The sequence below is a fragment of the Trichechus manatus genome, unplaced genomic scaffold (genome assembly GCF_000243295.1).
Source record: "Trichechus manatus latirostris isolate Lorelei unplaced genomic scaffold, TriManLat1.0 scaffold00034, whole genome shotgun sequence".
NCBI lineage: Eukaryota > Metazoa > Chordata > Mammalia > Sirenia > Trichechidae > Trichechus > Trichechus manatus.
In genome coordinates, this window is record NW_004443970.1 from 15,134,467 (window position 1) to 15,150,618 (window position 16,152).

Consider the following 16,152-nt stretch of genomic DNA (forward strand, 5'->3'; position numbering starts at 1 on the left):
TGAACTAGGTACTCACAGGTGTGACAGTGCAGAAAGATCATTGAAAGCACCTTCAGGCACAGCCGAAATGTCATTTCCATGTAAAGAACTAAAAGCAAGAAAAAGAAAAATTAAATTTCCTATTCTCCAGAGAATCCAGGAAAATTCCCATGCATGTATGAGATTTTAGTTTATGATAATACTTTAAATCAGTGCAGAAAAGATGGTGTATTTAATAAACAGTCTTGGTACAACTGGATATCTATTCAGGAAAGCAAAAAGTTAGTTCTGATTTCACACCATATGCATAAATACATTCCAGATTAAAGTACTAAATTTAAAAACAAAAATAAATAAGTGTTAAAAGAAAATATAGAAGTGTTTAAAAGAAAAAGTGGGATGGAAGACTTTGAAAAGCACAGCATAAAACTCAGACACCATAATGGAAAAAACTGACAAATGTTGACATTATAAAATAGATCCATATGATAGAGATTCCATATAAGGCACCAAACAGGAAGTATTTTGCAACATACATGTGAGGAAACCCTGGTGACACAGTAGTTAAGAGCTACAGCTTGCTAACCTAAAGGCTGGCAGTTTGAATCCACCAGGCGCTCCTTGGAAACTCTATGGGGCAGTTCTACTCCGTCCTATAGGGTCGATATGAGTCAGAATTGACTCGACGGCAATGGGATATTTTTTTTTTTAATAACATGTAAAGGATTCATTCCTTTATAAAAAGATCTCCAATATTTCAATAACGAAAAACAAAGTACCCAATAGAAAAATTAGAAAATGATGTGATCAGACAACTCATACAAAAAGAAGCACAGATACATAATAAACAAAATGTACTCAAATGTTCTAGTAAATGGAAATCAAATTACAACAGGAATGGAAAATAATTTTCCATCATATGGACAAAATGAAAGGATTAATAATATTCAGCATGTGCAGTAGTGCTTGGGAAAAGGTACTCTATTTAATAGCTAGGAACCCTGGTGGCACAATGATTAAGTACTTGGCTGCTAACTGAAAGGTTGGTGGTTTGAACCCACTCAGTAGCTCTTCGGGAGAAAGACCTGGCGATCTGCTCCCATAAAGACTAAACAAAAATAGTCGAACAATTCTGACTCATAGTGACCCCATAGGGTTTCCAAGGCTGTGAGTCTCTACAGAAGCAGACTGCCACATCTCTCTCCCTTGGAGTTGCTAGTGATTTCGAACTGGTGACCTTTCGGTTAGCAGTCGATTGCTTTACCCACTGCGCCACAAGGGCTCCTTGCCCATAAAGATTACAGCCTAGAAAACTCTATGGAACAGTTCTACTCTGTCACATGACGTCGCAGTGAGTTGGAATCGGCTTGATGGCACACAATGACAACAACATTCAATAGTTGGTAGAAAAGTCTTGTTTGGTCAACAACTTGATAGTTACTTTGGGTATCTTTCCAATATACTTGACAATATTTTCCCACCGGAAATCATTGCTGAAATGCTTACACATGTGCACCTGGACGACTGTAAAAGGTGTTCATTACAGCACCACAGAGAATAATGAAAAATTAGAATTAAACCAATGATAAAACCAAAAAACCAAACCCGTTGCTATCAAGTCGATTCCGACTCATAGTGACCCTACACTACAGATGAAAATTATCAAATAAATTATGATTTCTCCATCCTATAGAATACACCAGTCAAAGGATTGAGGAATATCTATATTTAATAGGATGGTAAGATTCCAAAGCATACTGTTAAATAAAAACAGCCAGAAGTAGAATAAACGATACTGTGTATGGCTTTTAAAAGTTATTTGGCCGTGTACATACCTATCTCAATATATAAAGACAAATGCATATAAAAAAGGATGAGAACACATCAAACTGTTAACTGGTTTGCTCTGGGGAGAGGAGGGAGATTGAGGATTTCAGATTTGAAGGAGCATTTTCATGTACTTTAAAAGCAATCTTTTACAACAAAAAGAATGTATTCATATATTACATAATTTTAAGAAATTTTTTTGTCTGTATTTCCTTCAAAATAAGTTGGAGCTATGAAAAACCCATAACTTAATGTTATATGTTGTCTAATAAATGACTACAGCAATAAGAATTATAACAGAGAAAGTTAAGTTCTCCAAATCAAAGCTTCTTGAGCAATGATATAGTAAAACATGATTTTCCTATTTCCAAATCTACAGTGAATACTGCATATATCCTAAAATACCCACAAATTAATAAAGCAGTTAAATTACTAAAAACACAATGCTTAGATCCCCTGGAAAAAGAGCTGTTTTATTAAAAGTAAAATGCTTACAGTAATCGAAGAGACTTCAACCCATCGAAAGTTCGGGGAGGAATACATCTGAGGCGGTTGTAGCTGAGAATCCTGAAAGCACATGTAAACCAGTTTGATTTTCTCAGATATCCAAAAATCACCAAATGCCATTTTAAACACAAAGCAGTTAAGAAAAGAGTTATTTTAGCATCCTATAAATGAAGAATATTGATACGTAATATGTATTTATCTTTGGGCTATCTCACTAACACTGTGTATTTATTCATTTTCTAAATACAGCCTAGAATCCTTCCCTCTGTGTACCCCTGAACAACTCTGATGCCTCAACTATTCCCTCTGGCAGGTGACTTTGGATTTCCCCTAACCCCACCGCACACATAAATTATTATTTTACTTGTTTATTTTATAAAGCCCAACATATTCTGTAATATCTGTATGTATTTGTTTGTTTACTGGGGTTTTATTAGGTTGTTTCTCTCAAGAGAATTCATGTCCACCAGGGCAGAGACGCTGTCTGTCATGTTAACCAGGAATGTCCAATGTCTTGGAAAACAGCATTCTGTCCAGTGAATGAATGACTACTCAGTACCACGTTTTCACACTCACAAGGTGAGGAGCTGGGTCATGTTGCTGAAGCTCTGATTAGAAAGGGTGCTTATTCGGTTGTTACTTAAGTCTCTACAAGAGAAAAGGAAAAAAATTGAGTCTAGTATTACCAAACCAAAAAAGGAAACCCGTTGCCATTGAGTCAATTCTGACTCATAGTCAGAATCTATAGGACAGAGTAGAACTGCCCCATAGAGTTTCCAAGGAGCACCTGGTGGATTTGAACTGCTAACCTTTTGGTTAGCAGCCATAGCACTTAACCAGTACACCACCAGGGTTTTCCTAAAATTACCATGGAAGTTGAAATACTAGTGATTCTGAGAAAGAGAAGGCACTTCTTGTTCATAGTAACAGCAGTATTATTAACACGAGGCTATTAACTGAAAATAACAAAACACTGGATTACCCTCTGTGGTAGATTGTATTTTTATTCATAATTATTCCCTCGCCGCCCTTCTGAAATTAGAAGTGACCATAAAAAAAAAAAAAAAAAAGTTGCCGTGGAGTCCATTCTGACTCATGGCAACTCCATGTGCTACAGAGTAGAATTGCTCCATAGGGTTTTCTTGGTTGTAGTTTTTAAGGAAGTAGATCTTCAGGCCTTACTTCTGTGGTGCCACTAGGTGGATCTGAACCACCAACCTTTAGGTTAGTAGTCCAGCACAAACCATTTGCGACACCCAGGGACCTTCAGAAGTGGCACAGGCCTTTAAGTGTAAGGAGCAGTGGCAGTTCCACTTCAGAGCAAAAGCTTTAAGATCAAACCCACATTTCCCACAACCCTCTCCTCCGTCTTTCAAAGACTGAGATGTTACAAGGAGTGCCTGCTCCACTAGCCTCCCAGAGTGAAGAATGGAAGAGCTAACTCACAATACACACATTTCAAGAGCGAGAAATAAATCTTTGCTCTTGAAAGTCCCCTCTGATATATATACTTTATCGTCACTGATATACATGCTTTTAACAACTAAAATTACTCAAATTTGATAAGTGAAAGAACACCTGATTTAATAACAATTACAATGTTGTAATTAAAAACATCTGTACTTTTGCCCTTGGCAGAGTCACTGACATTTGTTTAATGAATTACAAGTAAATGAAACAGATGTGAGATTTTACCAATGCGAAATGGCTCTTTATAGGTTCAGTTTTACTATGGGTTATAATTTATATTTAGTGAACTTGGTATTATTCTCATAAAATATATTTTTTTAATTCACTAATTTTTCTCTGAAGCAAATTCAAAATTTGTGAATAAATGGAAAATTCAGAAATGCTAAAATTTGTCCATTCGTTCATGAAATTTCAAAATATCAGTAAAATGCAACCACAAAATTATGACAATGGTAGGAACCCTATAAGGAGCTTTATAACACATCTTCTTAACTCAAGAAAGTTAAAATAAATTAAATTAAAAATATATATATGTATCTATATTAGCAGAGGAGTCCCTGGGTGATGCAAATGATTAACTCACTCAGCTGCTAACCACAAGGATGGAGGTGCAAGTCCACCCACAGGCACCTAGGAAAAAAGGCCTGACTGTCTACTTCTGAAAAACCAGCCACTGAAAACCCCATGGAGCACAGTTCTAGTCTGGCACACATGGGGTCGCCACGTGTCAGAATCAACTCAACAACAATTGCTTCCACAAGCAAAAGCTACTTGCCTACAATTGTACACTGTGTCACTGATAAAAACATTTTTGGATCCATAAGTTCTCATTTTTCATTTCTAACTGGTGTGCAGTAACCACATGATGTTCTACGAATTTTTGCTGAAGCAAAATTGGGTCAAATTTCTCCTTTGGAAACTGCAGCAATTTAATGGTTTATTTAGGAGACCAGAATGTATGTAATCAGTTCTTGCTGCTATCAAATAAATAACTAGACACAGAAGCAGGCATCTTCAGGGATATTCTATTTCTCTTAATTCAATCATTCTGCCATTTGAACATTCCTATATACTTTCTATGGAGCCTTGGTGGTGAAGTGTTTAAGAGCTCAGGCTGCTAACCTGAAGATTGGCAGTCTGAATCCACCAGCCGCTCTTGGAAACCCTATGGGGCAGTTCTACTCTGTCCTATAGAGTTGTTATGAGTCGGAATCAACTTGACCGCACACAACAACAACATACACTTTCTACAAGATATTTGACTTTTCTGCACTTTAAAGGAAACTTGAAAAGGATAAACAGCATTTTTACTAACTTCAATCTGCCTAAAGTCAACATGTGAAAATGGAATGTGTTCTTCCACCTAGGTTTCTAGAATTCACTACTTAGGGATTACAAGCAAAAAACTCCAAAAAATCAGTTGTCGTTGATTTGATTCCAATTCATGGCGATCCCACGTGTGTCAGAGTAGAACTGTCCTCCATAAGGTTTTCAATGGCTGTGCTCTTAACCATTTGCGCCACCCAGGGGCTCCAATTAGGGATGTAGTTGATGTCATCAGTTGCCCTCCTGTTGATTCTAACTCATAGCGGCCTCGTGTGCCAAGTAGGACTGCTCCATCGGGTTTTCAAGGCTGTGACCTTTAAGATGCAGATTGCCTGGCCTGTCTTCTAAGGCACCTCTGAATGGCTGCAAACCAGCAACCTTTCAGCTAGTAGCTGAGTAGGTAACCATTTGCACAATCCAGGGACTCCCTCTTATTAGGGATAAACCTCTTTATTCTAGAAACACTTGCAATCTGCTTATTAAGTTAGTCATATTTACACCAGAGCCAGACAGACTTAAACGTAAGGTAACTGTCCTGCCTTAACATCTACTAGCATGGCCCATTTTTTTTGCGTCCTGAAAAGTTTTATCAATTTACCAACAGGGTAATCTACAAGTGTGACATTAAATGTAACAAGACTAAAACTCTTTTTAAATATTGTTTATATAACTAGATCAAAAGGTTTGTATATTTAAATATCATCTTAGCTTTACAACTTCAAGATGGTCTAAAGTGGTTTACATTAATGGGAAAAAAAGGGATGTTATTTTAGGAGGCTACCAAACAAAACTGAAAACACAGAAGCCAATATTTTGCAATTTATATTCAGAATGTTGGCATTTTTGTCAATTTTACTTAAATACTACACACATAGATATGGATCCTCTAAAATGAGTTTCAATACTGGAAGCCCATGGCTTACTTAATAATATTTTATATAAGAGTCTCAAATCTAATAAATTAAACTTCTACTTTCAGTAAAGTTACTGCCATCTAGCATCTTTTGTGTAAAGTCAAGAATAAAGTATAAAGACATTTTTCCCTATAATTTTCCCATTGACTTGTCATAGTCTATAGTCATTGTTGGTATAAGTACCCAATTTTACTGTTTCTCTAAATTTTCTGACTACTCAGACTTCATTGTATTTGTGCTTCTTTGAATAGAAGCAGACCTTTGTCTAAGACACTCCACTGCCTGACTGATATTCGATGAAGATGTAGCTAGTGATCCAGAACCCCGATGAGCAAGAAGGGGAGCATCTAGCTGTAAATGATTTATATTATCTGAAAGGTTCACTAAGTCTCATGCCCCTTGCCATCCCCATTTTCATGAAATAGAGGACGAAGTCAAAGACTGAAAAATGTAATGCGTTACTTACATAAGTGTTAGATGTTTGTAGTTAGAGAGTTCCTTGGGAACCAGTGTGAATTGGTTCCCATCCAGATACCTAAAAAGAAAGAAACAATATTATTATTTTTTTTTTTATAAAATCACAGCAGTGTCACATAATAAAATAGCTGAACAACATTTCCCACTTGGTTGAGGCAAAGAAGGGCTAGGTAATTTTGCCTTAAGATATCATGTTCCTAGCTTGGATTGGTTATTTAAGAGACGTACAAGAAAAACACTGCTGTCTAATCCAGCCAAATTATTTTGTGGATCATTTAGGTTAAATTACAAAACCAGAGAAAGATTGGTGAATCCAGCTCTCTGTGGTTTATCTAATAAGGCATGCAAGCATCCAACCACTTGTGTGTCAGCAAGAAGATCCCAATTAATTCAATCACCATTATTTTTTAGTCTGGGTCCAGTTTGCTTGTAATCATGAGGACATAATACCACAAAATGTATTAGCTACTAACAGAACCTTGCCCCTACGGGAAAGAACACTGCTCACTGCAGAAATAGGTATCAATAAACTGAGTAAATAACAATGGATGGTTTTAAGGAGATATATGGGGCTTTGAACATAAATAGATTTAAGTTAAAAATACTTTAAATGTAGGTTTGACTACTATATGTCTGCTTGATGATAATTTATTTTAGCAGGTTTCCTGGAATATCATGGATTTGTCACATGTACAAATATAGCATACATACATAAATGGAATGATCAAATAACCACATAAAAGTAAATTTGTCCTTTCTGATTAGTCAGAGAAACAACCAGAAAATGAGTAGGTTTTAGGGAGATCTGGCAAGACACAAAAACAAATGAATACCAAAACCAAACCAAACCAACCTTGTTGCCGTTGAGAGGATTCTGACTTATAGTGACCCTATAAGACAGAGCAGAACTGCCCCATAGGGTTTCCAAGGCTGTAATCTTTAGGGAAGCAGACTGCCTCATCTTCCTCCCAAAGAGCATGTGGTGAGTTTGAACCACTCGCCTCTCAGTTAGCAGATGAGTGCTTAACCACTGCACTAACAGGGCTTGGTTAAATCAACGACGATACAAAAGGAAAAAAAAATAATATGTATCTCCTACCAAAGCTGTTGCTTTCCATAGTATAGATGATGAAGTATACAAACGTCTTTTAGCAACTTGGGCTATCTGGGTAAACGTGCACCCGTAACAATTTTGGCACACTGGACATGTGGCCCCTCCTACCCAATATTATGGCCAATCTCAAGATCCAGGATTGAGGCTGGTATTTTTGCTGGATACAGAAGTAGCTGAGAAGTTGTGTATGGTAACAATCTATTCCAAACACTTCAAAATGAAAACCATTATATAGAGGCACAAGTTGTCAAAATATCTGTTAAATATCTGATTAACAATAGGGCATACATTATGACTTCTTACACCTACTCAAATTTTTTGACTTCTTTCTTTTCCTCTAGCTGTTTTTCTTGCTAACACTAGAGGGCAACACAATCCCGTATACTTCAGCTCCCTCCCTTTACTCCAGAAAACATCACAGCAGAAGAGCAAAAAGACTCAGAATATGCAGTATGGATATTTACATGTAAAACAATCTAAGAAGAAATTATATGGAAATGGTTAAGAAATAATGGATACCATTTGTTCAAACTTGCACACCAATACATACTTATTTTTGCCAAATTCTTTAATAATTTAATATAATACACATGTAAAATTTGTCTAATATGTGCATATATGTTATTGTCGAAAAGGTCCAGCTGACTTGGTATGGTTCTAAGAGAGACTGGGAGGTAAAACTCCAATTCACAAGAGATGAGTTAATATTTTCCTCATTTCTGTAAAACGCTTTCTTTAGAATAAAATACTTTTTAAAATAACTTAATAATTTGTAGTGAAATAGACTGAAGATCAGGCTATCTGACAGAAGAAACACATAAATGGCATAGACAGGACATGAATCAAGCAGACTCTCAGATGCAGTTTAATAATGAGATTAAATATATTTTTTTAAATTATTTGATGGGAATTGGATAAAAGGGCTAAGGCATGGGTCCAGTTAAAATGGTTGAAGGGAGTCAGCATCAAAGATATTCATTCTACCTAAGAGTTATGCTTTCAGCTAGGGTGTTCCTAGAACCAGTGCTCTGCACACAGAATATTCTCCAAGCAGGCATCTAGCATCCCAAAACTGGAGGGTTAAAATGCCCATGTAATCTTCAGAAATGAAATACATGCATACATACACAGTATACACAGGCATTGAACAGTGTTTCGTGTCTATTTCCCCTGGTGTGTGAAACATAAATAACTGACATGGACCTTTAAGGTCTTGTGAAGTGTTTTGTTTACTCACAGGGAGCGATTTATCTGAAGTAACCGTTAACTGTGTATGTGTGCGTGCGTATATATACATATCCATGATGGCGCGGTGGTTAAGTGCTCCGCTGCTAACAGAAAGGTCGGCGGCTTGGCAGTTTGAACCCACTAGCCACTCTGCAGGGTAAAGAGGACATGTGACTGTTGTTAGGTGCCATCCAGCCAGTTCCAACTCATAGCGACCTTATGTACAATAGAACTAAACACTGCCCGGTCCTGTGCCAGCCTCACAATTGTTGCCGTTTGAGCCCACTATTGCACTCACTGTGCCTTAATGATTTACATCCTTGGAAATCCTATGGGACAGTTCTACTCTGTCCTATAGGGTCACTATGAGTTGTAATTGACTCAGGAGTAGTGGGTTTGGTTTTTTGGTGTGTGTATATATATATATATATATATATGTGTATGTATGTATGTACATATGTATGTGTTGATTTCATTTCAGAAGATTGCATATAAATATACATACATAAAATTAGTATTTAATTACACACACACGTAAAGCAGTGCTTACAGTTAATTAACAACTGCTGTGATTGGTAGCAAGGGAGAGAAACTGAAACCATTCAAGAGGGATCTTCTGGGCATGTGGGCAAAGGCCACTCCTTTCTCTAAGTGTTCTATTCAGGACTAAATTTGGATCCATAGAACTTTGAATGATTTGAAATCAAGGAATCAAGTTCCTTGAAAACTAAAGTGGCATCCTCTTGAACCTCATTACATATGTTAAAATCTTCTAGGAACTGAAGTTAAATATGGTCTAGTTTATGATATTCATGTATATGGGTTGTAGTTACATGAACTAACATAGCTGTGTGAGGTTAAAATGGAAATACATGTGTGTTTGAAAATCATGTTGATACATCTGCTCTATTATTACAGTTGAACAAATGTAAAAATAGCACTGAATATCTAAAAGTCATTTTATTTATTCACTCAATCATTCATTCATTTTAAAAATATATTTTGAAGGCCTATTATGTATGTCAGGAGCCCTAGTGGTGCAGTGGTTAAGAGTTCGGCCGCTAACCAAAAGGTCGGCAGTTCAAATCCACTAGCCGCTCCTTGGAAACCCTACGGGGCAGTTCTACTATTCCAAGTGCTGACAGTAGAAAATGACAAAAGACACATTTCTGTTCTCAAAGAACCAATGGTTCGTGGAGAGAAACAGAATTGACATTTACAGTACAATGTGATATGGTGCAATCTGGAAGTTACGGTAAGAGTAGATACAGCAGGGAGTTCATGGGAACACAGAGGAGAAACACGTCTTTCCCTGAGTCTTAGCTTTTTAAACACTTATGGAAGAAAGCACACTCTGCATATATATGATATTTATATTCAACTGAATAAAGACTAAGTGTATAAACCAACACAGATAACTTACTTGGATATTTAAGGTCTTCTGAAGTGTACCAGGGGATAATTCACAGGGGATAATTTATCAGAACTCATTGTCATCTGTCTAAATAAAAATCTTTAGAATCCTGTTTGCAAATTGTATTCTATGAGTCATTTATGAGTGTAGTGTAAAACTCTTAACAAGTAATATAAAAGCTAATTCAGACACCTTTGGGAAATGGGGTGTGTGTGTGTGTTTTTCTTTCTTTTTCATTGCAATACTTCTCAACATCTTTATTATGCTAAGGCACACTGTAAAGCCCTAAGAGGGAATGATAAAATATAAGGTTTCTCCCAAATTTATTTGGCCATATGGGACTTTTCTCATGAAGCATCTTGCAGAAGTAATTGTTCCACTGAATGCATGTTGGGAAATGCTGTATATTTAGTATATTTTAAGGTATCTAGGTTATTTAGTACAGTTGATTCTTCTTTATCAATACGACCCCTGGGATACTATCTCATAGCATCAGATAAATAAATGCTGGGATGTGGAAGAAAACGGTATACTCCTTACTCTTAAAAGGAGAAATTGCTCTTTCGAACTTTGGAACCAGTCCTTTAGATCCTAATGGGGGTTGGGCTGATCATCTCTGACATTTTCAAAACTGGTACTTAAACACAAGAATACACACACATCCACACCCTCAGCACTGCCCACCCCCCTCTGGCTGACTCATGCTATCAGGAATGGAATCAATCAGAGAATAAGCTGCTACAGATAATGGTATGTGCCTGCTTCATTCTATTCCTTTATCCCTATATTAATGCAGTAAGTCCACATGCTTACATGCATCCAAGTGAGTCATTTGGAGTTTATTTTTTGTCTGCTTGGAATCATGTATCAAAACCAGTTGCCATCATCCCCTGTGTTAGAGTAGAACTGTGCTCCATAGGGTTTTTATGGTTGTGACCTTTCAGAAACAGATTGCCAGGCCTTTCTTACGAGATGCCTCTGGGTAGGTTCAAACCACCAACCTTTAAGTTAGTAGCTGAGTGCTTAATTAACAGTTTGTGCCACCCAGGGACCCCATGTATCAAAAATGATTTAAACCCAAAAGAAACTCATGCATCCACAGTTACTCTAGTATTGCAAATGAGCAAGTTTGGTAGAGTTTGGAATCACAATCTATTCTTCTTGGGTTTCTCCTAGTTCTAAATCTCCCACATGACCTAGCAAATCTCAAGGTAACACAGATGACCAACGGATAGTCTTTGTTTGCTTCATCTCTATCTCCCTTGGTGTGTGAAACATTAATCGCTACGGAAAAGGAAAGACAATCTTTACTTACAGCTCAGTGACATCTCTTGGAATACCTTTCGGTAGGACCTTCAAGCCCTTGTTGCTACATCGGACTACTGTATCCAAGCAAGTACATTCCGTAGGGCAGCGAGAGAGTGGAGAACAACTATTATCATCATTTCCTAAATCGCCAAAGGAAATAGGAAAAAACACGGTTTTGTGGCTTTAAAGGTGCTAGCAGGGATTTTATGCCTTTAACTGAACTTAACAAACACAAGGGTCTTGAGTCACATGATCCCTTAGGTAGAAGGCATTAAGTATTTACAAACTGGCACTATGTATTTTTTATACAGCACTGTTTCATGACTGCCTAGGACAGAATTCCAGAAAATAGTTCACAATTTGTATTATACTCACACACACACAAAAAGTTATTTTATTTATTATTATATTGTTAAACTCTATTATTTTCATATAAAACAATAAATTATACCTTTAATTAGAATGTATGTAATAATTAAAGTGAATTATGGAGAAATCAGAAGGAAACTGGTATGAAGAGACTTAAAGAGACAGATGAATCTAAAGACAGGGCTCAACTTATCTCTCCATTTACTAGCAATCATAATAAAACCTGCTCTACCTTCCCTACCAGGCTACAGTGAGAATCAAACGTGATGATATACTGCTGTTGTTGTTAGTAGTCTCGCATTAGCTCCGACTCATGGCGGCCTTAGGTGTTACAGAACAAAACGTTGCCTCGTCCTGCACCATCGTCATTGCTACGTTTGAGTCCACTGTTGCAGCTATTGTGTAACCTTATAACCTAGGGGGCTCATCTTCCAGCACTATATCAGACAATATTCTGTTGTGATCTACAAGGTTTTCATTGGCTAGTTTTTGGAAGTAGATCGTCAGGCCTTTTTCCTAGTCTGTCTTAATCTGGAAGCTCCACTGAAACCTGTCCATCATGGGTGACCTTGCTCATATTTGAAATACCTGTGGCATAGCTTTAAGCATCATAGTAATACACAAGCCACCACAGTATGGCAAAATGACAGATAATTTGTGGTGATGATATATACAAAGCATTACAAATGAAAACTATTCAGGCAGCTAACAGACACATGAGGAAATGCTCCCAATCACTAGCCATTAGAGAAGTGCAAATCAAAACTACAGTAAGATACCATCTCACCCGAACATTACTGCACTAATTAGAAAAACAGAAAATAATAAACGTTGGAGAGTCTGTGGGGAGACTGGAACTCTAATGCACTGCTGATGGGAATGTAAAATGGTGCAACCACTATGGAAAAGAATATGGTGCCTCCTTAAAAAGCCAGAAATAGAAATACCAAATGATCCAGGAATCTCACTCCCAGGAACATATCCTAGAGAAATAAGAGCCGTCACATGAATAGACATATGCACACCCATGTTCACTGTAGCATTATTCACAACAGCAAAAAGCTGGAAACAACCTAAGTCAGATGAATGGATAAATTACGGTACATACACACAATGGAACACTGTGCAATGATAAAGAACAATGATGAACCCAAGAAACATCTCACAACATGGATGAATCTGGAGGGCTTTATGCTGAGTGAAATAAGTCAATCACAAAAGGACAAATACTGTATGAGACCACTATTATAAAAATGCAAGTAAAGGTTTACACACACGGAAAAACAATCCTTGATGGTTATGAGGGAGGAAAGGAGAGGGGAGGGGTGGGGAGGGAAAATCACTAACTAGATAGTAGACAAATGTTAACTTTGGTGAGGGGAAAGACAACACACAATATAGGCGAAGTCAGCACAACCTGACCAAAGCAAAGCCATAGAAGCTTCCTAGACACATCCAAACGTCTTGAGGGACCAAGTTACTGAGTGCTGGGGATCATGGTCTCAGGGACATCTAGGTCAACTGTCATAACATAGTTCATAAAGAAAATGTTCTACATCCTACTTTGGTGAGTGGTGTCTGGGGTCTTAATAGCTTGCGAGCGGCCATCTAAATTACATCTATCGGTCCCAACATGTTCAGAGCAAAGGAGAATGAAGAAAATCAAAGACACAAGGAAAATATTAGTCAAAGGACTAATGGACCATATGAACACAGCCTCCACCAGCCTGAGCCCAGAAGACCAAGATGTTGCCCAGCCATCACCACCAACTGCTCTGACAGGAATCACAATAGAGAGTTCTGAACCGAGAGGAAGAAAAATGTAGAACAAAATTCAAATTCACAAAAAAAGACCAGATTTACTGGTCAGACAGATACTGGAGGAACCACCGAGACTATGGCCCCCAATACCCCACTAACTCAGAACTGAAGCGACTCTCGAAGTCTACCTTTCAGCCAAAGATTAGAGGGGCCTGTAAGACAAAGAAGAACACATGCAAAGAAGGTGCTTCTTAGTTCAATCAAGTATACAAGACCAAATGGTCAACACCTGACCAAAAGCAAAGACAAAAGGCAGGAAGGGACAGGAAACCTGGGTGAATGGACATGGGGAACCTGGGATAAAGGGAAAGGGGAAGAGTGCTGACACACTGGGGGGATTATGACCGATGTCACAAAACAATTTGCATATAATTTTTGAATGAGAAACTAATTTGCACTATAAACTTTCACCTAAAACACAATAAAATAAAAAAAGGTGGAAACTATTATTTTTGTTAGAATTACTAGACATATTAGATTTTATAAATCAATTGCTTTTCTCATTCAAAAATGATTGCTACTAACAGGGGGGCAGTGGTAGAATTTTCGCCTTCCATGTGGAGATCTGGTTTCCACTTCTGGCAAATGCACCTCATGTGCAGCCACCACCTGTCTGTCAGGGGAGGCTTGCATGTTGCTATAATGATGACTAGGTTTTAGGGAAGTTTCCACATGAAGACAGACTAGGCAGAAAGGTCTGGATATCTACTTTCAAAACTCAGCCAGTAAAAACCCTAAGGATCAAAAAAGTCTGATATCTAATTGATCACAGGGATGGCACAGGCCCAAGCAACATTTTGTTCCCTTGTGCATGGTGTCAGCATTAGTCGGGGGCCAACTAGAGAGGATCTAACAACAACAGGTACTAAAACAAATGCAGAAACAATTTTTAAAAAAAGGTTAAAATGAAGCTATACAAATAGCATCAACCAATAGCTAGTAATTGAAAAACTTCTAAAACACTCAGAAACATGTAGCAAACAGGATCAAATGTGAAAGTGCATTCTAAGAAAGCAAGTGGCTTGTTGCTAAAGAAACAAAATACAAAACAAAACAAAAAACAAAGCAAATACATTTGACAATTATTTGTTGAACTGAATGACGAAAGGCTATACATGTGTTCACAACAGCATCAGAATCGTCTGGTGACCAAATCTGTTAGATTTTTCTTACCATCATCACAAGTGAAGTCTTGAATGGCAACATCCTGGATGGGGATTTCTTTTAGGAAGTATGGTTTCTGACACCGAGGATTTCCTGTTACAATTCTTTTCTTCCTAAGCCACTCTCCCAACCATGCCAGGTGGCAGTTACAGTTAAAAGGATTGGCCAACAGGTTTCTAGGAGCCACATACAAATGATACAGAGTCTAGCTTAGGGTTTTTCATTTTCTTACTTCTCAAATCCCCACGCTACCATTTTTTCCACACTATTTTTCATTTTATTTCTATATTCTCATCCCCTATTCATACACAGTCACACACAACATATGAGTGTGTTTTTTAGCTAAAATATTTGTATCTAGGCCTTAAACAATAACAATAACTCCTTCGTGTAGGAGAATTCTTCAAATAATTTCATACAAAAAAATAAAGCAAAGGCAGCAATTCAGGGTTTATGTGGTGTATCCTGATGTATTATCTCATTTGGAAATAATTTAAACTTGTCAGGCAGAGATCTGACTTGCTGTCAAACTTCCCTGCATTGATAATGCAGTAATTTAATATAAAGATGAAGGCTGATTACCTTATACTATTGAGTTTAACCTGACAACCGCTATTTCATTAATTTGTCATCTCCAGATTTCCATCTTTTATTTGCTCCAGAGAATAGGTTTCCCATCTAATTCGACAGCTGAGCTGATTAAATGCAAGTTATAAAAATGAATTGACTTCTAAAAATCTCAATGCTTTTGGCATCTCACCACTTCAGCACAAACCTATTGACAATTCCATTATTTATAAACATGCCATCTTTAATACGCACAAATTAGTCACTAGATGTAAAGTGTCACATTTTATGTGGAAAGAGGATTAAGTACTTTACTGATGGATGCTTGCCTGGAATGATTTCTTCAGTGACTGGAGCTATGTTAACTATGCTTTTTTTTCCCCAGCTACATTTATTCCCCCCACCCATCCCCTCACCCCGCGCGGAATTAGGTTAGTATATTTGGATGTTACCAAGACTGAGAAGTCAAATCAGTTATACAATTAATAATTTCAAACACTGTTTTCTAGATACTGAATTACAAGAGGCCTGAAATACATTCTTTTGGGTGTTTTTTAACTCTTTTCTGAGTTCCATCTACAGACCTACAAATGCTTTTTTTTTAATCCCCTCGCTGTCTACAACTATGCTTTCACCACATAAAATATCCTCCTGAACAGGCTCACTGT

At 37.4% G+C, this 16,152-nt stretch overlaps 1 protein-coding gene across 4 annotated transcripts in view; it reads right to left on the reverse strand.

The window, feature by feature from the left end:
• SLIT2 (slit guidance ligand 2) overlaps positions 1–16,152 on the reverse strand; it is a 431,007-nt gene that overhangs the window by 77,724 nt on the left and 337,131 nt on the right. For all 4 annotated transcript variants that reach the window (XM_004375152.3, XM_004375150.3, XM_004375151.3 and 1 more), the window contains 6 exons: positions 14,927–15,093; positions 11,571–11,703; positions 6,490–6,558; positions 2,890–2,961; positions 2,302–2,373; positions 17–88 (listed from right to left, as the gene is read on the reverse strand). In XM_004375152.3, coding sequence (XP_004375209.1) covers positions 17–88; positions 2,302–2,373; positions 2,890–2,961; positions 6,490–6,558; positions 11,571–11,703; positions 14,927–15,093 — 585 coding nt within the window. The remainder of the gene's footprint in view (positions 1–16; positions 89–2,301; positions 2,374–2,889; positions 2,962–6,489; positions 6,559–11,570; positions 11,704–14,926; positions 15,094–16,152) is intronic.